This window comes from Trachurus trachurus, assembly GCF_905171665.1.
Source record: "Trachurus trachurus genome assembly, chromosome: 19".
Taxonomy (NCBI): Eukaryota; Metazoa; Chordata; class Actinopteri; order Carangiformes; family Carangidae; genus Trachurus; species Trachurus trachurus.
In genome coordinates, this window is record NC_139913.1 from 21,703,230 (window position 1) to 21,728,224 (window position 24,995).

Genomic DNA, 24,995 nt, shown 5'->3' on the forward strand with positions numbered 1-24,995 from the left:
ACTGTCACTCACTGCAGCAATGTATTTTTGCAAAAGTGAATCAACAACTGAGTTAAGTTTATATTTAGTTTATTTATCCCTTAGCAGACCACATGTTTATTTTGTTGGATTTCTTTATTTTATTGGTTATTTATTTCCATCAACATAACTTTATTTTACATGTGTGGTTTGAAAAAACGGTATACTAATGGAAAGTTATATATGATAAACATTAATTATATGTCAGCATCAGAGCTAGAGGACTTTTCACATACAATGCAACAATAATGGTTGCTGCATAAATCTACCACAGTCACATTAAACATATTGTCAATGATCCTACTGTACACTCTCCCTGAGATGCAGAAAGTCCCCACCAGATATTACTATAACTGTCTTTTATTATATATAGACTTCAAATGTATTTTTTGAATGTTCCTCATGTCAAAATCCTTGAGGTTTTTAGGTGATGCAGAGCAATTGTTTCTAAATTGGCTGACATATTATTGAATGTGATCAGCTTTCATGTAAGCTCTATGTGCTTTAGATTTACAGTTGGTACTCACAGTCATTGAAGACTCTGTGACTCTGCGGTCCAGTGACTTGGCTCTTCTTAAGTTGGCAAAATTGGAGCTAGACACATCAGGGACTGAACGGTCTTTTCCTGCATCCAGAGACATTTCCTATAGATGCAAATTAAGTATAGGAAATTAGAAGTAATTACATGTTAATAAAGTAGGAAGATCATGGTTAGTATATCTTTAATTCAGTGGGCACATTTTATGCCTTTTATTATTTATTTGTTCAGGATTAATAAGTAGAGCGACATACATGTTTGTTAGCCAGATAGCGTCTCTCGCTGCGGCCTTGTCTCTGGATAACCACGGTGTTGGCAGAGGGCTCATTGGAGCTTCTTGTGTCCATACGCTCCACATGCTGACCCTCCTCGAACCGACCGATGATTTGAGAACGCCTGAGAAACACAAAGTTTTTCTTTTCAAAAGGACGTACTCGATGATCGTTACATGTTTCATTTAAAAACATAAAAGTTTTATGTGAGTGCAAGCGGAATATTGAGCAAATTAAAAACACAGGGGTAAAATAAACAGGTTATTCTTAAAAAAACCAACATAGTGCAGCAATTCAAACCTAAACATAATAATGCAGCATTTCATTCCTAAATGGTGGCAGAACCAGTTTGCATAAAAACAAGACAAAGCATAATATAAAAGCAGTATGCAAATCATTTCAGTTCATTGTGTGCAGAGTGCTGATATTACTGTGCAGTATTCACACACATGTTATTATGTTGGACATCATTTAAGACTCAAGTCTGTTTGACAGCCAATAATGTACAACATAAAGAATATTAACATCCCCAAAGTAAACAATCAATAGATGCACCAAGGAATAAAGAGTAGTGTTACATGATGAGAGACTGAACTTTAGAGGAAAGGGAAAATATCTAGGATGGCGGATTAAAATTGCAGAAGTAGCAGCAATGGCAACACGGTCGGTGTTACCTTAAGGCAGCAGCACATGTATGTATCGGTGACTAAATGAGGGAGGAAGTAAGACTAACTTGTGTGTATAACCAACCAGTACCAGCCCTTAGTATGTCTGAGTATGCACAGTGTGTGAGCTCGACCCGGTATGTGTATGGAACAGTGTGTGTGTGTGTGTGTGTGTGTGTGTGTGTGTGTGTGTGTGTGTGTGTGTGTGTGCTCCCAGGCAGAGATGAAATGATAGAAAGCAGGAATCAGCGGTGACCAGCAGGGAACAGCATTGGGACAGGAATGGAAGGGTTGACTGAGCGTTACTCTGAGAAGCTCTGTTCAGAAGCCCCTGGAAAAGATTGAAACGACAAAAGAAACTAGCAAAAGTAGCAGGATCAAAAGGCAGAGACCAATAGAGAAGAGAAAGTAACACATGCTTTTAAATCCCCAAGAATCATTAATGGCAAACCACTGGTAAGCTCAGGTAGGCAGCAAAAGCCAAAGATCCTACAGCAGTCACTGGGTGGTGCTAAAATACTGAAATGCTGTACATTTGGAGCAGTGCATGGGGTTTACATAATATATTACTTGGCATGTATACGTATTGGACTATGCCAAGGCCTACCAACCAGTGGCTCATTAATGATTATTAATCATATTTGCCATCATTAACACAAATCCATCTGCATTTGCATTTATGCTCTGTGGTACATGTTCAGCACTGATCTGTCCTATCAGAAAGCAGGTCCAACAAATGAAAAAAAAGTCTCTGCAGCGTGCCGAGCGTGACACTTATCCTTAACCTCTCACCTGCGCTCCTCCCCGAACAGCCGAGCCACCTCCTCTCTGCCGGGACTGCGAGTGCGTGCCCTCAGCTCTTGGCGCTTTTTCTCGGAGCGGAAGGCTTCTCGGTAGCTCAGCCGGCGAGCCCGCGGCGCGTCCGACAGCACCGCATACTCCCTGCCGGGCCGGCCTACTCGGCCTCCTCCTCCTCCTCCTCCTCCTGCTCCACTGACACTATTAGCGCTCCCTCCACCACCACTGCATCCCTCCCAGGTGGCCGTGCTGCCGCTGGGATCAGAGTCCAGCGAGCTCTGGGAGGAACTGATGGTGGAGTAGCTAGGGGAAACAAGTGCACCTGGAGAAGGAAGGGGGTCTTGGGAAGGTTGGTAAGGGGAGTTTTGGGGTTCTGACTCGGAGGTGTACCTGGGACTGGGAGCTCCTAAAGAGGAGGATGATGCTGAAGAGGATAGGGGCAGGTGCTGAGGTGGCTGGGGTGGCTGGGAGTGCTGTGCTGACTGTGGAGAAGGCTCCGACTTGGTCTTCTCCAGGGAGAAGTAACCGCTCTCCACTCGTACCTTGCGTCCTGTACTCATGGTGCTACCATCTGAAACAAGGAGACAGTACCACTGATGTTAACAGTGTTGGGCATGTTACTTGTTTCATGTTTCCTGAAAAATAACTGAGTGACTACATGATAAAAGTAATTAATTACAAGGAAAGTAACTATTGCGTTACTTTTTTAAATAAAATGCTCAAATATGTCAAATTACTTGGACTTCCCTCCCTAACTCCCGTTTATCTTATTACTGCACGAACCAACTCACTCAGTACTCCTCCACACAGGCAGGCTCCTCGATCCGCTGTATCACTCCGCCTCTTTCACACAGGCTGACTTAAACAGCTGATAGGCGGAGTGATACAGTGCGTCACGGACCCGCCCGTGTGGAGGAGTGAAGCCTGGTTTATGCTTCTGCGTCGCGGCGACGGGTCGTAGCTACGACCCCTACGCGGACCCTACGCCATAGCCTGACGCGTACCTCCAAAAAATCCCAAGTACGCGTCGACACGTCGCGACGCGAACCACAAGGACTGTGATTGGTCCGCTCAGAACGTCAGCGTGGTAAATTCACCTGTTCAGCATCGACTGGTCGGACAGACCACCTCTGCAAACGTCTTCTTCGTCGCCTGCGCTTCAACATTTGCAATAAAAGTGTTTGTTTTTCAGTTGCCATTGTTTACTGTTGCCGGAAGCAACACGTTCCCTCGACGCAGAACTTTGAATGCTCAACGACGGTGTCGGGTCTACGCCGTAGGTATGCTGTCAACGCGATGCGGAAGCATTTATTTGTTTATTTGGGTGGGACAGTGCACATCAATGAACATATAAAAACATCTAAATGTCCCTGTGTAACAGTGCATTTTATTGTCAGTAACGGTAACAGTGTTGTAACGGGGGAAACGGGGATCACTCATTACTGCCATTATTTTATAACGCTGTTATTCCCATCACTGGATATGGCTGGATATAACACCCAAAAAGTGTTGATAGTATTATTCAGTACATAACCCTAAAGTTCACATCTGGTGATTGATCAAAATAGATGGAGTGATCGTGACAACTTCAAAGAAAAACACCGGTTTTCCTACTAAGCAGTGAAACAAAAGAATTCACATGCTTTTCCACAGTCCTCACCGTCTTGAGTGGTGACACTGGAATCCGGTTGGCTCTGGCTCAGCTGGCTGAGACAGGAGGCACTGCGGCTGCAGGGGATGGTGGCTCTGCTCCAGCGGCTCTCCTCCTGCCACAGGGTGGCACGGCTCATCGGGACGCGCTCGGCGCTGGCGATGCTGCTGGGCAGGCATGGTATGCTGCCTCCGCTGCTGCTGCTGGTCACCGTCACCTTGGCAGGGCCGGGCTCCTGGGGGGTAGGGGTTTGGGTTTGGGTAGGAAGGAGGGGATAAGAAGAGGAGAGGACAAAATGGGAGGTAAGGTCACACGGAGACTACAAAAAAAGGGACACGATAGGGAAATAGATGTAAGAGAAATTAATTAAACACTGAAAAGTATAACTCAAAGAATTCAATACATTTTTTATTTCCACTTCATTACATACCTACTCTCCACAGCAGCAGTGTTAAATCATGTGCCTGTCACCCCACCAGCTGCTCCCTCTTTGTTTGAAACGGTGCCATTCAGTGAAATCAACCTCCTGCGCAGCACACTGATCTCTGTTGTTTGGAGAGGTAACGAGCAGACACTTGGTGTAGAGTGGCACATGATTTCACACTACTGCTCTGTGTGTTTGTTTGCCGTTTTTGATTTTTATGCGTCGGTGTCAGGTGAACCCGACATCAAAGTGGCAAAGCAAAAGAACATTTCTTTCATCAGTGGTAAAATGACAAATCCTGGGAAGAGAGGAGGAGGAGGAGGAGGAGGAGGATGCGTGGGAAGGAGAAAAAGATGGACAGCTTTGACAAAGAACAAAGAGTTCATTCAGGACAAACACACCTGTACAGAGAACAAAAACCAGAACAAGGGCATTCTGTAGAGGTGGAATATATTGGATAGATTTTCTAGGATAAAAATTATATGGATCATTTCCACCTGATTATTGTACAGTACAAGTCAAATTAAACATTTGATGCTGCTGTGGTCAAAGTTTGATCTTCATATAGGAAAGTCTGAGTAATCAGCAGACCGGAGAGCAGAGAAAGATTTCCACAAGCAAAGCGACCCTTCAACAACTCTACAGCCAGCCTACATGTACTTCAACCACCACAAACATGCATGTTGTGCTAAGAATCACTGTCAGGATCAGAGAGAAGCAAAAGCCTTCTTATTCACCCGTCACCTGGATCGATTGGGATGGGAATAAATACAGTTTATTAGGGCTGAGGTTTCAAGCCACTGAGGGTGAAGCAGGATAAAAAAAAAAAAAAAAAAGTTTGGCTGAGCTGAACTCACTGGGTGTCCATTCATGTCTTCAGTGGAAAAACACCGGCTTGGAGTTAGTCCACCCTGCCAATCACAAAAAGCCTTTGATGTTAATGCTTGCTATGTAATGCGGATAATATTAAATACAGATAGACCAAAAAAAACCATCTTAGTGGTTTGACAGTTTCTGTATTATTTGAACTATGATGTCTAGTTGTGTTCTCTCCTGGGCCAAATTCAAGATATATAGCACTATTACATGGAGTTAAGTGTTTGTTAAAGAGCCAACACAAGAACCTGAAAGGACAAATTCATTCCAGACTCTTTCAGCAACAGTGTGAGACACAGAAAGTTATCATGGTTTCCTGTCATGCAGATTTCTTTGTATTCAAGGTGAGGTGCTTCAGTGAACTGGAGCCACCCAGAAGGCAAACAAGTTACTACGCTCAAGTATTTACAACCATCCCTGAGCATATGGATCCAGTAACTTCAACACAAATGGGAGGAGAGGTCTAAATGTGCAGTGTGGAAAATTTGAGCTTTGACTCATTTAACTATAGGGGGAAAAAAAGATCTTTATCACATTCTTAACTAACAATAACTGGACAGCCCACATGAAAATGATGAGTAAGAGTCAGCAGTTATTTCAAGAATCATCTCAGACGAAGCCAACGACAAACAAGATGAACTCTAGATCTGTAGCTACTTGTTTCTCCTCTGAGGTTGTTGTTCAAAGTAGATTTCAGTAACTTCTAGAAATAATGAAGAGCTAATTCACAGAGCAGTGCTCAGCTCGACCTTGCCCTCTGTGTGTCACTGTGCTGTCTGCAGTCAATGTGCAGCAGCTTAGCACAGATGTAAAGACAGAAGATGAAAGGAGACGCAGAGACAATGAAGACAGTATGTAAAAGGGAAGCTGATCTACACAGAGAAGTATGGCTGGTGACCACAACAACAAAGAAAACCATGCATTAGTCATAGGGGTCACGAGGGTCAAAGTCAAGGTCACTGCTGTGTCACCACTGTTCCTCTGCAAATGAGTGTGTTTGTGTGAGCTCAGCTAAGGTCACAGGCTGATTCAGGGCGCCGTCATTAGAGGAACCAGACAATGAACTTCAGACTCAGAGAGAATTTTTGTGTGGATTCACCACAACTTTGGCCTCTTATCAAAAAGAGGTGGAGAAAGGGGGATACTGCATTCCATGGTGGGTGGTCTGCTACAATATTATATGATAGGCCTATGTTCTACCTTGTCATTAAAACCATTATAATGGTAATAAAGCTTTACATACATGTACTTGTATTTCTACCTATTAGGAAGACTTCTGACAGCAGTATATTATGCAACATGCCTTTGTATTTTCTCCAGGGCTCTGTATGTCAGACAGATGTCACCTGAGTGTCTTGAAAGACTGTGCTCAACTGAATCTGACTGTGTTTAAATGATCAGCTTTGTGTGACTATAACGTCGTCCATTTCTCTCATTGCTGTAATTCTCTAGCTAGCTAGTGGTGAATGGGAGGAGTGGTCAATACGCTATGTCACTGGGGACAGGGATAATGTCTGAAGTGGGGACAAAGAAACTCTTCAATGAGGGTATGATCTTTGGTTGCATCATTTTACATCCCATTTCAGATGACGTGATTTCACTTAGTAATGTCCCATTCCTCATTATACTCTCACATAGAGCACAAAGGTGATATCATGGTCAGTGATACAATGCTTCAGTTTAGGGTTTATGGCTGTTTTTCGCCCACAACAGTGTCGAAAGCCTTAAATCTGATGTCTCTAACTCTAAGTGTGTCAATTCATACCATTACTATTAATTCATATTTTGCTCAGCTCATTAACGTTTGCTGCCATGGTAATACTACATATAAAGATGACAGCCTGTCCTGCATCTGTAACACCACAGCTACACTGTTAAATCCTCTGGAAAAATACCTGACAATATGTAAACTTATAATTCACCACACCCATAATATAATACAACCAAATCTTACTACCGTGATTCTTTTATGATCACTGAAATTAATTTAGATGAGTACGTGGCATGCCGTCTATTCATCCGTCAAGACTGCCACATCCTGTGACTCAAGAATGCAAATATGAATTGCAAAATCTGTTGAGCATGTTACAGTACAGACAGCGAAACAATACATCAACACAACTGACGGGAAAACAGCTGGTGATGTTTAAGTGGAGTGAAGTGAATCCATACTGCATACCTAGACGGCACATGTCGTCCTCACACACATGCATATTATTCTTTCTTTGTTGTAGCAGTTGCCACATGTGGATCTTTTGTGACGTTCATCGCTACCACTGATGATAAAGTCACATCCGCCCACAGAGTGTGACAATGAAATCATACTGGGAGCCAAAAAATGGCTCATTATCTGGCATTTGGAAATGATTCATTCATTATTATGTGTATGATGTCAAATGAGCCCAGATACTCGGCAAGATCATCGCATCAAAATGTCATCTGGTACCAATTTGACCAATTATATTTGATCACCTCAACCAAATACATGTACTGTAATCTCAACATACAGCCTCATCTACAGCATCATCTCCTACTTGTTAGTCCTCTGGTGCAAGTTTGCTACAACGATGCAGCATTCAAGAGCCTGTCCAACCATCACCCTTTATAACATGATCTTGATCTGTTGCTTACTGTTCAGTGTGAGTGGGATAAAAGCACTTCAGCATAGACGGTGTGAATAGGAGCGTTACCTGGTGAGTGGGTGGATCAACCTTGCGTTTTTTCTTCTGGTTCTGCTTGTTGGTCCTGGGGTACACAGTCAGAGCCTCCTGCCACCTACAAATGGAGAAACAGTCAAAATATTGTTCTTGGGATGCTAAATGCAGACTAAACAAACCCTGCACCACTGACAGATCAATGCAGGACCGAGGCCGAAGTTCCAGTCCGCAAAAAAATAAACAATTGTAATTACTACGGCTACCCTGGCTGTGTATGGCCTAAAACAAAAAGCTGAATCTGTGTTTCTCTCTACTCTGTGGCAGATAGTCTTACATCACTGTTTATTCCACTAAGAGACAACACAAGACTCTGGGATGGGTTAGATTTCATTTTCCTTAACAATATATACTTTGATGATGATGATGATGATGATGATGATATGCTTTGTGAAGATTAACGACAGGTATTAGAAACAACAGAAGAACAATTCATTATTTAATCAGTAGCCATGTTAAAGTGGATTTAATTAAACATTGTGCTTTAAGGGATACATTATGTTTTACACAGCACAGATTCAGAAGACTCACTTTTAGCTTTTCTGCAGGAAAAATACCCTACTGTAGCCACATTATTTAACTAACCCACATGGTAACATGATTTGACTAAAATGCTTGTTGTTTATCTTAGTCTAAAACTAGAATAAAAGACTGTTTTTGTTGCCTAAACCAAACCAACCTCAACCAAACTGCTCCTTTACTTTCAACTCACAAGAGGCCAGTGTCTGGTTTCAGTGTGCTGACCAAAAATAAGGATGATGGTGACACACTATGACTAAACTCACATGTAGTCATCTCAGTTCTAATTAAAAGAGTCTGATCATGTAACTGCAAAATATAAACCAATATCCAATCCTTTTTATGGTTTGAATAATCAAGTCGGTGGCTGTCGGACAGAACAGTCATGTATTATCAGATATGTTTTACTCCACCCACTTAGTAAAGAGTCTTTGGTGTCAGAGATACAGAAATGTGACGCAGTTCTAATGGAACGAGCTCAGCCTTAATGCTGTGGCACCATGAGTCAGAAGACATTTGTAAAGAGTTTAAAATAACCAGGAACAATACAGATGCATATACAGTACTGTATATTGTTTAAAATCCTGGATGTTATTGCGCTGTCAGTTAGTGACAACTACTGCAATAATGGCCCTAGAACCAACACATGGGAGACAGATGATAGGAGAGTGGGAGGTGTACAGTGATGGAGCAGGTAGCATAATGGGAGAGTGGGTGCTGTGAGTCACAGCTCCCTAAGAATAGCCATAATATGTATGCTTGGGCCAGGGAGGGAGAGCAGTGCAGAAACGCAGCAGGAAAAAGGAGAAGAAGGGCGAAAGAAAAACGACATTCTGAGGCTTACAGGTCCTGTGTTGTGATCTGTGTCTAGGCATGCGAGGGTTTGTGAGCGCAGGAGGAAGGCTCGAGGGGCAGGGAAGAAGGAACAGTTCAAGAATGTGCACTGTCACTGCAGTGTGGATTACAACTCTCTGAAACGCACTGCCTGAAGCAGACAGCAGGGGGCAGAGCAGATTTGGCTGCCATAGCAGTTGCGCACAAGTATTCTCCCCTTGTCTGTGTCTCTGTCATCCCCATCACTTCAGTCCAAAACAGAGAGCTATACAAACCTTATCACTGTTATTTTACATCACATATGTTAAGATATGATGTTAAACTGTCCATGTGTAATCCCTTTTATAAACACATCACATTCCTGCTGCTCATCCTCCCTTACCCGTTGATGATTTCTTTACATTCGGCCCGTATGAAGTGCTCCTTCTCAGAGGTCAGGATGCACAGAGAGTTCTTCTGGCCCGTCCTCGACTCTCCATCGATGACGTCGGAGCACTGGTTCATATTGATGGTGCCCTGGGGTAGGGTGCTGGGCTGTGGGACGCAAACAGAGATGCACAGAGAAAAGTGTTAAGTTGGGAAGTGAACAGACGTGCCCACTTATCCCTCCACATGGTCTTTTCTCTCTTCTCACACAGTCCACCCCGGCAGCAACTTCCCTGCCAAGTTTGAAGCACCACACACTGATACAACAGTCTGGGAACGGGCAAATGTTCTCGCCAGCGCTCACTGCGATATTTTTGTTTTCTTTAGATGTGTACTACAGCACTTAACAGACGATCATTGCTTTAATTGAATCATATGCAGCTTTTTACCTCAGCAGTTCAGTAGCTAGAGTTTAGGGTGAATTCAGGAAGTGACATTGGGTTTTTATTCGCAAATTGTGATGGGCTCAGCACACTAACACTATTGTACTTAGTTAATAGCTGCCACTCAATTCCGACTAAAGTCTATAATCATCACAGTAATAATGATGCATTTTATTGAAGTGGATTAAAAAGCAGGTTTACATTTGCAGGGAGATTAAAATTGACACTAGCTGACATTAAAACTGACATTTTAAAAAATCGCACCAATTGAAAATATTCATCAAATCAACTAAACTGCTTTGGTTCAAATTTTAAAACACATTGCATTCATTCCAGTGTGAAAACAGCCAGTGTATATCACAATGTCAGTTGTTCAGCCCCGATCTACACAGCCATTATATACAGTATATTGTGCCAGAAGAAAGAGCCTGAACCGACCTGTGAAAAGGACTGTCTGCTCCATTTATACACCCTGCAAGCTCATGGGTTCACCGCGCGGCGTGGAGTTTAATCTGTCTGATGCCGCCTAGCTGTGAGGTAGAAACTCAACTATGCACACACCGACATGGACGCCATCTGTCAGCCGTAAATAACCTTATACCACAGGACTTCAAGAATAATACTGCTTTGTGTACAGTGACTTAAGGTCGGACATGCTGGTTTATATAAGCACACAATAGCTTTGTATGTAGGCACGGCTCATTGACAATCAATGGGGGCATTCTGGCTCTACATGGAAACAGATAAGATAATCTATTTATAGCTCTTTGCGTTGCGTTACTTTGGAGTGAACCTGTTGTGGTAGTCGGAGTGTTTGTAAAATGACGCTTTTTCTGGTCCGTTAATTAGTAAAACACTGTGCAGATGCATTCCTCGAAAGAGAGTACTGTACACACACAAGGCAAATATTTGAACGCACTTTGCAATAACAAGTTTAGAAAACAGACTTTTGCTTGGTTTGACCTCCAAACGACTCCCAACAAGAAGCTTTGGTAGTCTTATGTTGACTGAGGGACTTGGATTTGTTCAGGTAAGTGAGGTAAATGAACTCTGTGTTACTGACCACACTGGGCATGGAAACCTGTTTGAACAACCTTTGGGTCCTACTGTACCTTCGCCGCACTAAACATACAGGCAGAATTATAGACATGAAAGAAACCACTGTGGTTCCAGGCTATAAGTATCAGTTAGCCACAGATAATAAATTACAGCCCTGAGCGAATCGGAATATATTAGGAGATCGAGCTGGAGACTAAATTAAAAGGTATCACGTTCAAGTTAGCAGAGTGACCAAATAAATCTAACTCAAGGACTCAATTTATGCAACATAACTACAGCCTGTCAGCGACTGCAATTTCAGCCTATGGATTGGCCTCTGATGTGGACAGAGAAGTCAATAGTTAACAGTTTGTGGTAATCCCACCCTGAGGGAAGATGAGAGGCCGTGTTTACTTCCTCACTGTGAAATGTCACTTTCATTCTCAACTCTCTTACCAGTGTTTATATTGTAAAAGGAGAGCAGGAGTGGCAAAGTTTGGCACAACATGACGGAACAAGGTTTGCCTAACTCGGCTAAGAGCGAGAAAGCAAAGACGTGAACATCTGAGACAGCTTGGAACGACAGCTGGGATGACGACTTCTCTCATACTACGGTACTACCGAGTGCCACGGAGGCAGGGATTCAAGTTGGCCATTATGTTTTGGTCCAGCGTCTTATCCCTGTGGCTTTAAAATGGTCAATCACCCAAGGGCTCTTGACGGCGAGGTGAGAGGCCAGGGCAACAGCCGGGCTTGACAGACAAGACGGACAAACAGACCCTGGGACAGCTGGGGCGAGGGCCTGGGTCTGCTTCAGACTGGACAGAGAGACCGCCGTCAGCTTGACCTGAGAGCCCTGTCACTCTCAGACACGCAGAGAGGAAGGTGATTTGGAGACAGAAAGGGAAGGAAGGAAGTCTCCAACTGGTGCTCGAGGGGGCCAGTGGGGCAGCAGGAAAAAAAAAAAAAAAGGAGGGGGTTGTTTTGGACTGTGACTTTGGACTGTACGGCCATCTGTCTGTGTAAACAAATGGAGAGTACACCACACATGTGGGTTTGTCCTTGAGCTGGAGTCAGAAGAGGATAAACAGCAAAAATATTTCAAATTCTGGGAACAGTTGTACAAGCAGCTTAAGCCCCCAGTTTTATAATCACAGCATCAGATTCTCTAGGACACGAAAAAATAAATCAGACTGACAGCAGCTCTGATTAAAAACCTATTTCCATAAAGCTGCTCACCTCTGAGAGAGATTTGAGTGCTTATATGAAGTAGGTGGCGACTGTGTGGGAGTACAGTACAGTATATGGTTGTTGTTTTTTTTTGCGCTGGAGCCGTGTGTGGCGAGCAGCACGGGACTCCCTTCACACGTGCGCACCCTCCCTGAACCCGCCGCCGCTGTCAGCTGAGCGCCAGTACAGTACACGCCCCCTCTCCTCTGGGCCTGCCATCCGCTGCTGCTCAAGCCCCCCAGACCCAGGCCCCCTCGAACCCACACCTCTCTGTCACCTAGCCCCAGACCCAGTCCCCTTCTCCGCGGGCCGCCACTCTCCACAATGGGCCCTTTGTGAAGCAGCACCAGTTCTACACAATGTGGGATTGTCAGCCGCCACAGTCCGCAGAGCCACTCCTCCCCTTAACCCTCAACAAGGAAATGACTGAGAGACAAGAGGCCCAAACAAGTGTCCTTTTGTGATCGGAGCATGGAAATTATGAAGCCAGCATAAACTTATTCTTGTCTCTGAAGTTGTTCAGACAATAGTATGAATGCTGTCTCGATGGGAGTCATTGAGCACCCAGTCTCAAGGGGAGACCGGACAAATCTGAAAATCATTTGATTTCTACAAAGCAGTCTGTGATGACTGGAGCATTTTGGAGGACGGACACATTTTGCATCAGTGCCAATATTTATTCATATTATGTATATTTGTCATTGTAATATTTGTGCAAGCTAAACCTTTAAATCAATTTACATTTTGCAATGTTTTGTTTGTTATTTAAAGGGATAGTTCACCCAAATTGAAATTTCTCATTATCTACTCACCCTCATGTCGACTAAGGGCTGGGAGAAGTTTCAGAGTCCTCCGTGGCTTCTCTGAGTTACAGGGGGTCTTGGCGTAGCAGTGCATGTCCATATAACGGTTGCAAATGGATACCAACTGTCTTCGTAACAAAAAGACACACCAAAAAACATCCAAATACCTCCATGCTGCTCGTATGTAATGTCCATCTTGTATTGAAGCCCCGAAATGCGAAATTAAATAAGTCTATGTTTACGAGCAGCATGGAGGTATTTGGATGTTTTTTGGTGTGTCTTTTTGTTACGAAGACAGTTGGTATCCATTTGCAACCGTTATATGGACATGCACTGCTACGCCGAGACCCCCTGTAACTCAGAGAAGCCACGGATAACTCTGAAACTTCTCCCAGCCCTTAGTCCACATGAGGGTGAGTAAATAATGGGTGAAATTTCAATTTTGGGTGAACTATCCCTTTAATGCTGTTCATGAATTGTTCCATTATGTTTTTTGTTGTTTGTTTTTTTTTTACATTCAGGTCTCACATATCTAAATAAGGTAAATAGGTTAATACCAAATGACATTTCTTTGAGTTATTTGAAATTGAAAATGAGCAAAAGGAGTGTTATGTGGGGACTCTATTTCCCAGTGCTCCCAGTTAGGAGACCAGAAGTGATGAAGACCATTCACAACATCATGGCCAAGATGCTTTCAAATAAAAGGTCCCTTTCAAATCCAACACTGCATTACTATGTAGCTACAGTATGAACTCTGCATAGTTTAGGTCTTTCTCTCCCTGCGTAGTACAGCATATAGTATTCATATGCCTTGTGATCTCGGTCCAGATGTTGTGTAGCATTACAACAGTGCTCATTAGGAACCAACTCTCTGTTTAGAAAATGGTAATTAGTAAGCTCCGTGCATGCATGCATGCCTTTGCGCCCTTGGCTTCCTTCACTCTTGGCCACTCCGCAGCTTAGCAAAACATCCCATTCTCCCTTATGACACAGTGGGAGAAATATTTGCTTCTTTTGGCAGCTGGTTGATGGTCTACTTTCATTTTTGGTTGTGAAGCAAATTCTCTTCCTCTGCCATCAACATTTTTGGGTTTGACAAGACTTATTTCTAGTCATGGAAAGCAAGAGTGCAGTTGAACTGACTCACTTATGAGGCGCGTGAGGGAATGAAATGGTATTTAACAAATGCGACTGAGTAATATACTGTATTGCAACATCTTTTTAACTACATTTAATTTCTTGCTCATTTTCTACAAGTGTGAAGACACTGAAAACAATTCCCATCGGCCAAGTTAGTTAGGAACACCTGTAGGTTGATTAGAAACATCTGGTTCTTGTATTAGGTGCCAGTTTGTCTGCCAACTTGTGTGGTGACAAACTCGCATGCCATGACTTCACTCGCTAACTTACATGACTTTTCTTTTAGGCATGTACCAGCAGGATCTCTGAGCATCGTCTCCAGGTTCTTCACCGTGGATCCAGGTCATTAAAGACACTGGAGCCCAAAGGAAAACTGATGAACTGGCACCGCTTCACCCTGACTCACGAACGTGGCCTCGACTCAGGTCTTCTCAGGGTCCAACATCCTCTGCTCATTCCCGATAACAACAATTATGCAATAAATCTTTCCATAGCAACTTAGGACAACAGAGGTAAACACATTTTTTTGATACCAGTGAGTTATGCCAACAACCAGCTGCGGGGAAATATCCTCAGGTGCCAGACGGATGGAGTCACCTCTAGTTTTGGTACGGGGGAATATCAAACACACAGTCTTTCTCTCTGTCTGTCCCTCTGAAGTCCACAATAATCATATAAACACAGATATACGTAGCAATCAGGCCATGACAGATTGGTCGTGCCCAAGATTACAATCATCACTGTCCTAGCGTCCTCACGCACCTGTAGTTTAACCCCAATATCAAAACAGCTTCGAGCCAGTGCAATCACATATGTTATTTACTTTAGCCTTAGCTATAATACCATCCTTAACCCCTGCCTGTACTTTAGACAAACATATAGCTCTATAAAAATCTGACTAAGCCATGTGGTGGATATCTGACATCTCTGTTTCAGGGCCAAGTACAGTCCTGCAGGCATTTTCAAATACACCTCACCTCACTGGTATGCATACAAAGTATAGGCATCTGCTCTTAGCCCGGTTAGTTACACAGCTACAAAACTACAGTGAAAGATACAGTAAGCTGGATCGCCGTATTAACACAAAATTGTTTTTTAAAAATGACGAGGAAAGAGAAAAAAAAACACATTTCACACATATTTGTATGAGGTATTTCAGAGAGCAGAACTGTGGGTGGTAGCAGCAGTGCTCTTCTTATGGAGAAGAGGGAGAGGATGTGGGTGGTTAAATGCTGCGTTAGGAGGCAGGCAGCCGACAAATGCAGAGGAGGAGGAAGAGGAGGGAGAGTTGGAGGATGAAGATCATTTTCTCTGCTTAGGATGGCAGGATTCTTCTCAGATGGAGGACAGGATCAATTGATTGATCAGTCGTATGCTGCCTTACAGACTTCTGGCTGTTGCAGGCCGCACTTATTAAATCCATGTGTGCAGGTAACAAACTACATGACAGCAAATCATTTTATCCGTCTGATACATACAGCGTTGTTATTGACAGGCTTGCAAAGTGGCCTTTATGTAACGTCTGTAATAACAATGACATCATAATGAATTGTGAGAAAAGAGACTATGAGAAATCAGTGGGTCTGTCTGGGTGGTGACTGAGTAGATGGGCCGGCTGCAGAAACAGGTGCTACGGTCGAGTTGTGTCATGTTGCACTGGCTGTGTGTGTTCAGACTCACACCGTCTCAGCAGAGTTATTGTGAGTGTGTGTGGTTTTCCCAGGCTGGGAACTTTTTTTTTTTCTTTCTTGGCACTCCGACTCCCTCTAATATTCATCAAAGCTGCTTCTTTCTTCCCTGCACACTTGTCAATGCCTATTAATATCGAGTACACGCAGTAATTGAACTGTGGACAAACGTGTAGGCTTCTTTCTTCCACTTCTTATTTTCTTCACTCTTCTCTGTGTTGAATGAAATCTCTGTCATGTCGACTTGCTCTGCTTATCACTTCGGTCTTTACACTCCAGACAGTCGGTGCCGGTGCAGAGTGAGGCGAGCGTATCTGTTGATATCTCCTCCTGAGTAACTATCACCTTAATAAGGTGACATGGGAAACATCAAAGTCACCTAAGATAAGAGTGTGAAGTGAGGTGACAAACTAAATATGAGGGCAGAGCTATCACTCCCTTGGGCAGGATAGTGGACTTTGGAGATAGGGAGGTATGGCTTAGGGAGGTATGGCTTATCTGAATCCTTAGGTGGCTTGGCATTCACAGCACAACTGCATGTCGCGCTGACACCACAAATAGCCCTTAAAGGTGTACAGAAATGGCCGTTTGTCCTGTTTGTCGCGCCGAGTTGTCACGAGCTGCAACACGAGTTTACCCGAGTGAGGAAAACGAATTTGATTGGTCGTTATCGAGCGGGCGGGATATTCAAAGCTTGGGGCGAGCCCGAGCTCCGTGTGTGTGTGTTGTCTCAGACGTTTGAATGACGGATGACGGATCCAATATCAGTGGCTGGTGAATCGTGTACAGGCTGACGTATAATCCGTGCGCCTGCATTATCCAATGCGAAAAAAAAAATACACACTTTCATCCCGGATTTACTCAAAAATAGAATTTTGCACAAAGTTTGACCTACATCGTCTGAAAGATGAGTTATTACATTAATTTTATGATCCAGAGTGGGCTCAAATTCAATTTTCTTTTCTGTACACCTTTAAATACAGCTCGCCATTAAAAGCATGCACCAAAAAAACGAATTGACCTATGGCTAAGCCACGCCCCCAAACGCGATGAGCCAATCACAGTGCGCATAGCAAGCCCATACACTCGGACATTCTCTGCTTCCACGTCCATTGAAATGCACTGCAGTTAGTCCGTTTTCATTCGTTTTTATATGTTTTTTCTTGACATTTTAAGTTTAAAATGGTCAAACGGTGTGCATGGGGTACACGCAACTCTGACACTAGGTATCCCGAGAGGCTGGGCCACGGGGGGGATTTTTTTTACCTTTTCCCAAGCTGCATCTCAACCGAGAGAAGTGTCTGCTCTGGATAAAGTTATGCAGTAGACCACAACAAACTAAACGTGGATAAAAATTAACAAGGATGTCTACATCTGTTCTAAGTTAAGTCAACAACGTATTTGAGGCAACATATTGTGAGAGATGTTTAGATGTTAGCCAGTATCACAACTAAGCAAAAGTCCACTAGCTTAATGCTAACGTATAATGTAAAACTCCATAGACAGGCTAAGAGAAATTAGCCCGTCGCTATCGGCGTTTCGCGGCAACCGACAGCCATAGCAGTAAAGCTAAGTGAAGTTTTGGTGACTTATTCAAGATGATATTTAATCCTTCTGTCTCCAAAAATCATCAATTGCCTCCTGTGAAATGTCTCTACGGTGACAGCTGTTGCCATAGCAACTGTCACCGAATGCTGACTGTTTGTCTGAGTGAGTGGAGGGGGCGGGGCTTAGCCATAGGTCAATTGCAACTGCTACTCTTGCAACACCATGATAAACCAGTATTGTTTCTCCTATGCTAATGTTCTCTCACTGACTTGTAGAGCAGGAAAGTGGCAGCTCTTTCTGTTTCAAACTACCAAAAAAAACCAACAACAAAAAAAACAGTTGGTCTAAGATCACAAGCTGGCCCACAACAGCAGTGTCTGGATTACTGCAGCGTCCCATACAGTGCTCTGACACAGCACTTTGGAAAGTAGGCCAAGGTGAACAGGCACCCATTATAAGCTGCTATTGTAAAGTCACAGGGTCCCCATGAAAACTAGTCCAGTCAGACAAGAGGCACATAAATATCATTCACTCCCACCACACAATTAACAAGAAGCTTGTTTCTCTCACTCTGTCCGCACTTTGTAAAGAAATTACATAAGGCCTGCAGTCAGGCTTCAAACACTTCTTTGATAATGACTGCAAATCTGCCAAAGCCTCGCTAAGTCAACGCAAATTAGCCCATCAGGCAGAAAGGGAAGGGAAAATGGGGGAGGGGTAGGAAAATGTTCCTTTGGGACGTCGGCTAATATTTGAGTTTTGAAGCTAACTGTTGTTTTCCATAGGATTGAAAAGTGGCGTCCAACAGGCCGACGTCTGCTGGTCGTCAGCTGTTCAAAAGAGCGAGATCAGCAGATTCAACAGGAAGCAAAACCTCTGCACCAAGATCTTTTATTATCTTGATGTGCACAAGGAGTGGTCAACATTAAAATTTTAAAACCAAGACCAATACAATACTTGCACCCAAATAAAACTCTTTTATGATTCCTAAGTTGGTTGAGCATGCTTTTTTTTAACAGAAAAAAAAAACTATACATCTTGAAGGTATAATATGCTGTTTTAAGTAACACAAACACTAAACAAAGACTTTTCTAGATATTATCTGTTTTTTCATCAACAAAATTAAGGTTAAAACATGTATTCATGGTGTTGTTTCATTTGTGTTTGATAAGATTTTATGACTACTCACTGGTACACTAGAATTTAAGGACCAGTTCTACATATATTTGGTCAAGGTAAACACCAAGTTGGTTGCAGTATGTCTGTGGAAAACTGTAGGACATAAACCATCACTTGCATGTATTCTGGATCGTAATATTCAACATAATCTGCTTGTCAAACATGTGTTAGCATTTGTTGAACACAACACTGTTGCTGTGTGGAATAACAGCTCAAAGCCATCTGACAGCCTGTCAAATGGCTTTTTTCTTTTTGTTTGATGGTATCTGCAAAGACTGCCTGACATCCTGCCCACTTCATCATTGCTGTGTTCAATGATGAGATTATGAGTAATGGATATTTTATTGCAGCGCTTTGTTTTCCACTTCATTACATTCCAGAAGTCTGTTTTTTTATTTTGTTTTCATTCAGGAGTTTATTTTTTAAAAGAGCAGTATTTTATTTAGGTAGAGGGGACGTTTCGCTGCTTTCCTTTAAAGCTGAAAAAGCACAGAGGAGGACTACTAAGCTGATTAGGTGCTGAAGCTGGAGGTAGGCCAGTGCACGGCTGCTGGAAATGGGAATTTTGGGCCCGTTCCTGATGAAGCTGGAGAGGGTTATTAAAGGGCAAGTGGCTCAACCAAAACAATCACCAACAAGCAACATACTGACGTTACAGCTGGTGTGGATTTTACAAGCGAGACCTACCCAGAAATGTTAACAAGAGCTGCGACTGCGTCATATCATCACATATCAACAATATATTTCTTTACGTGAAATAATTAGATCCATTTCAAAAGGCAGTACTCTCGCTGAAATACTAAAAATATCTCGGCTGCAGAACCGTGACCTCAACAGGTGTTGGACTGGCAGGTCGCCAAGCTTGAGGTGAAAGGTTGAAGGTCACCCAATACACCTGCACCTGTCGCGGCTCTGAAAGACATTCGACTGCAGCTGTGGCTCCTGCAGCCCATCACAAGGCAGGAGCCTAACAGACACCCGGTCTTGGGCCAGGCTACAACTGGCCTCCGTCCAAGTGAGACGTCTTACTGCAGTGATGTAACTAATCAACGCTGCCACCCGTCCCCGCAAACCTAAAAAAAAAAAATCACACAGAGCTACAGCAGAGTCCTGATGCTTTAAATGAAACCTTTTGTCAGTGTCCTGGTCTAGTGTTCAGAACAAACTGAGTGAGCAGTCTGTCAGGCCGTGTTTGGCTTTATAGACAAGGGGGGGTTTGGGGGGAGAGAAGTTACACAATACCGCTGGCTGCTCTCTCCAACACAAATGATTTATTGGCCAGAGAGAGCCGCAATGAAAGACAGAGATACGAGAGTGGCAGAGTGAGAGAAAGTGAGGAGGTAAAAGGGAAGGGGAAAGTGAATCGGACTGAGTAATGGGAAAGTAAAAAGTGAGGGCCATGCAAGTGAGAGTGGACACTGGTTCAGCCAAAGCCTCCTGGAGCCAGCCTTTCTCTGGATAATGAATGGCTGGAAATCATTAAAAAGAACAAGAAAATGAAGGAGGGCACAAAGAGAAGGATGGTAAAAAGACAGCCTGAAAAAAAAAGAGAAAGGGCCTTTTTACGGCCTTTTCACCACGGCGCAACTGTGGACCGCCATCAAGAATTCAGCTCAACCCCCACATGGCAATCATATTCACTCAGAGAAATTTGAAAGGCAGAACAAGTTCACCATCAGCTGGGACCCCACATTAGTAGAAAACTGATACCTTTCAAGAAACCATTATGCCTTTACTATGAGCAATATAGTACTATTTTACTGAAGGTGCTGATAGACCTAGTGCCCTGTGTTAAATGATCCTGTCCACAGCCTCATGCAGCAGTGAACACATTATAATAATAGACCAGGGGCTTGAACTGGAGGACTGTCTTCACTTGCTTGGCAGTACAACCAGAGACTGGCCTGTAAAAGGCCACAAAAGTTATAAAATGCATGCTTATTGGGATGAGATGTTTGCAATAAAGACTTGCACCAATTTGTCAGTGTATTTCCAGATCAGTGCATTTCAATGCGTCTAATCCCCTTTTTAACATGTGTTTTATTAACCTGGCTGACCTACATAGACAACTCCTCTGATCAACAGCTTTGTCACTTTTTTCTTGTGTGTTTGACTGTGCATACTTGAGGACAATGCTGTTTTATCCACTGTAATTGGAATTTGGTAACTATAATTTGAAAGCCATTATTTATAGCCTCATTAAGCTTTTTTGGCTATTGGACACACGGAGACACAATAAATGGCAAATTGGGGTTGGACGAGGGGGAGGGAGGAGGCCAGAGAGGAAACATATAATGTGCTGCTGTCTTTCACTTTTGATCTGTAAAAGTTTACAAGAAGAAAACCATAATTAAGTTCAGTGACTGGATCATGTAAATGGCAGCCAGGAGTTTAATGTTTAGACAGTCAACTTGGTCCTGAGCCAGAGGTGGTTCCTGTAATTCTGACTAAAGAAATTCAAGTATTCAAACAGTGGGCAAATAGAGGAGATAAGATCTGTAACGCAACCACATCCGGGATGGTGTGGTGACTAAAGCAACGGCAAAAAAAAAACTAAAGAGCGCAGATAAGAGCACAGTGGAAAGACCGACCAAAAGGGCAGCAGAGCCAGATTGGCCATTTATCAAGGGAAAATACGACCTAGCTCGTCTTCCATGAGACCTTCCATTGTATCCAGCTTTGTCACACTCTCCTGATAATGGTAAACTCATGTTCCCTCACAAAGCACGGCCCTCGGTTGGAAAATGGGCTGGCATATTGTGTCACCTGGAAGATGGTACCGTCCCTGGTTAGTATTAAAAAAGGAGAAGTGGTGAATAAGAACCTTCACTCTCCAAAGTACAGAACTGCTCCTTGTCTGATCTTTCTAGGAGCTATAGCCAAGTTGTCAGGTCAATCATCGGTCAGGGGATCAAGCTGAGAGAAAGGCGGACTCTTTGGCTTAGATCTCACTGGAAGACTGAGGCTGACGTCCATGGTGCTTGGTTTGAGTGGACAGGAGCTTGCCAAGTACCTTTGACATACAGAAAGAAAAACTAAATCGAGCCCCGTCTTACATCATCAATGATAAAACCACCGCGTCTCTGGTGATGTTTTAACGACACCTCACAACACAATGCTGTTGTCCCGATAAAACTTTCATTTCAACAGGAAGGCAGTGGGTGGGGTGCCGAATTTTTAGAAAACCTGTGCTCTCACCTTTTGACACCAGGTCTTACGGTCATGAGACAGAAGGTAGGCCCAGACAACAATCCAAAAAGAGTCATATTTATAATGTTTCCATCATTTTACCCTACAGGAGCAGGTTGAATACCCTCCACAAAGCAATCCTCATCAAATTGTTTGTACGTGCAGGATGTTCAGTGTACACCACAGACATTAGAACAAGACTTAAGTGTTTTGGAACCAAAACATCAAAATGAATTTGGAACCGTAGCGTCTGTGTCTGTGGGTGGGATCGCTCCAGAGCGCTCTCATCTTTTCTTGCCGCAATTTCAATTCCCACTTACTGGTCACAACATCTGCACAGCGGTTGCTAAGACTTGAGAGGGTAACAAAATGGCATATTGTGTTGCACCCTCCCACTGAGACCGCCGTGGTCAGCCTCCCCCTCCCCGACTGACGGGAGAGATGGCCACGACAAGACCTACAAACCGTAGGGAACTGGAACTTCCAAACTGAGAGAAAACAGAGCAAAAAACAAAGGGAATGCTCTTTAAATACTTCACAGGGCTTTGGGTGGGATGTGCAGTTGCCATTAGGTTGAGTGGCAGTTACAGTGTTGTAGACCCTGATGATTACAAGCTGTATGAATGGCTGTTCCCATGGTTTTGTGGCTTTGTGCAATGGGAACAGTGACCCCACTGTAATCCATGGCTGTTTACATTCCAGCAGATCAGTTCCTACTGGAACCATTGGGAAGGAAGGGCAGGGGTTAAAGAAGACTCTCACGCAGCATATCTCTGTTAAACCAACACTCACCTCGCCCAAGACCCCACGCTAAGTAAACAGTTGACAACGATGCAATATGGAAGGCTCTCACCATCTTATCAACATGGCCTGTGACCAGCATCTCATCCACTCTTAACCCTCTCTCCTCTAAATAACCTGCTCCTTTGCTGTTTTCACCCTCAAATCCCAAATTGCCCATATTTCCTTGTCTTGTACACAAACTTTTATGTACAAGAAAGTTTTATCTCTTTCTCCATTTTGTTTCTCACAGCTCGCCCTGAGTGGAAGACTGGAGCTCCCCTATAAGTATCCCTAATTTAATGGGGTGGGGTGGTCGGCCTCCACTCATTCTCTGCATGGAGTGCCTGGAGGCAACAACACAGCTTAGAGGCCCTGCCCACTCATCCATCCCCTACAAAGCACTCCTCGTTCCCAAACCAACACAGGACAAAAGCTCCACAAAACTGGTTAAAAAATAGCCCTTAATTTCATGTTTCTCTGGGCTAGAACGTGGTGGAGAGGGTTTGTGCATGTTTCAGCCTGTCAAAAGGTCTGACAAGTGTGAGGGCAAACACAGGCTAAGGTTGAGATTCAGGGGAGGCAACAGAATAGCGTGGCTTGAGTTGAAAGAATGCCCAAATGTGTGGGAAATGGAATAAAGTTGGTCAAACCTCTCAGTCCTTGGACAGTGCTATGGGGCAGGGGTCCACTGTTTGAGCCGAGATGAAATGAGAATGACTTCAGCAGCTGAAACGTCATCATGAGAACATCATGTTCTTGTAGGAATAACAGGGATTACGGCTGTGATGCAGACAGTCAAGTGCGGTCAAAATGGTCTAAAAGCAAATGCAATTCAAGTGTCCCTGAATGGGCCTTTTGTGTACTGCAACTCAATAGGTAGCCTCATTTTATTTGCAGGTACACTGTGCTCCTGCACCCTGGACTTTACTACATTAACTGACCAATACGAGAACACAAACTACACAGTCTTTCCCCAAGCCCCTGCAAACAAAATGAGGAAATACTGCAAACAGTCCACAGACCAAAGTAATAAAAGTGTGTCACTGCGAAAGCCTTTGTAATCTAAGGATGTAAAAGAAAGTTATGATTCAGAATGAGATCAGAGACAAGGGAGACCTCGGCCTAGGTTGCATGATGCATGCGTGTGTGTCAATTAGAAGAGGTTATAATTAGGTCAAAGTATGGTTAATAGGAGCTAGGTGTTGTATGGGGTATTTACGAGTGCATTGCGAAGCAGTTATTAGAGTGTGGGTGTGATCATTTTAACTCACACTGATGTCATCAAAGTGGCTTTACGGAGCTGGAGAGTTCTTTGCACACCCACATACCTGCCCTCACCACAAGGTGATAATGGGTTTTGTGTGTGTATGCGTGTTTCTCACATCACTTAAACAAGTTGAGCACAACTGTGTAAAGGTGACCCGTTTTCATATTGTTCATATTCCTCTATATGATTCTAGGACCGGTATTAAATAAGAAGGCCAAACGCTAAGATCATTTTGAAACTAAGGTCTCTGCTTGCAAACACCTGTTCCTGACATGACCTCTGCCGTCAAGCACCCTTAGTCCCAGGTGCATTCGCTCACACTCACACAAAAAAAACACACACACACAGAAACATGTGCAGCTCAGCACATACTGTAACTCTGTAGAATCCAGCCTTGCGCATTTGTTTCGATGCTGTGTCTGATGTTTTTTTTTCCCTCTCTCTCTCTCTCTCTCTCTCTCTCTCTCTCTACAGCTACTGTACAGGCTGGCTCAACGTATGACTGAGCCTAGAGACAACCTCAGCCCACACACTTGTGCTCTGCTTCCAGAGCGTTCTGTCCTATATGCCTACAGTCAGGACAGAGACAGCCAGAGCGCTCCACAAAACAGAGAATAACTGTCCCATGTTATACATGCCATGGTCAACTGTTGCTGGACAAAAGGGACAAAAACATGTTGTTCTGGCAACGCTCCCGTGAAATTACCGTGATGGGTTGCTCCTGGAAAATACAGCTCTTACTTTTCAGCAAACACTGGAGACTGAACTGGCGGCGGATTTTGTAGCAGTGATCTTCTTTCCATATTTACAGCTAGCAAATAATACCGTGCTAAAACTCTGTGAACTTGTTTAGACACATTTAAACTCCCTTCCTAAGGCCGATGCCAAGAACAATCCACTAAAGCTGCACTAACACATTAGCTTTGCATGGCAGCACATGTTCTATGCAGGCCAACATTTTCAGCTATTCGCCCTCCCCATCCTTCCAATCACAACACATTTACTTAGTCTT

General features: G+C 43.6%; 1 protein-coding gene across 1 annotated transcript in view; it reads right to left on the reverse strand.

Moving 5' to 3' along the window:
* LOC311002886 (myosin phosphatase Rho interacting protein) overlaps window positions 1-24,995 on the reverse strand; it is a 49,507-nt gene that overhangs the window by 16,959 nt on the left and 7,553 nt on the right. The window contains exons 4-10 of the mRNA XM_083994455.1: window positions 9,692-9,843; window positions 7,933-8,017; window positions 5,224-5,277; window positions 3,952-4,177; window positions 2,286-2,862; window positions 811-952; window positions 546-662 (exon numbers count right to left, since the gene is read on the reverse strand). Of these exons, the coding sequence (XP_083850581.1) occupies window positions 546-662; window positions 811-952; window positions 2,286-2,862; window positions 3,952-4,177; window positions 5,224-5,277; window positions 7,933-8,017; window positions 9,692-9,843 (1,353 nt within the window). The remainder of the gene's footprint in view (window positions 1-545; window positions 663-810; window positions 953-2,285; window positions 2,863-3,951; window positions 4,178-5,223; window positions 5,278-7,932; window positions 8,018-9,691; window positions 9,844-24,995) is intronic.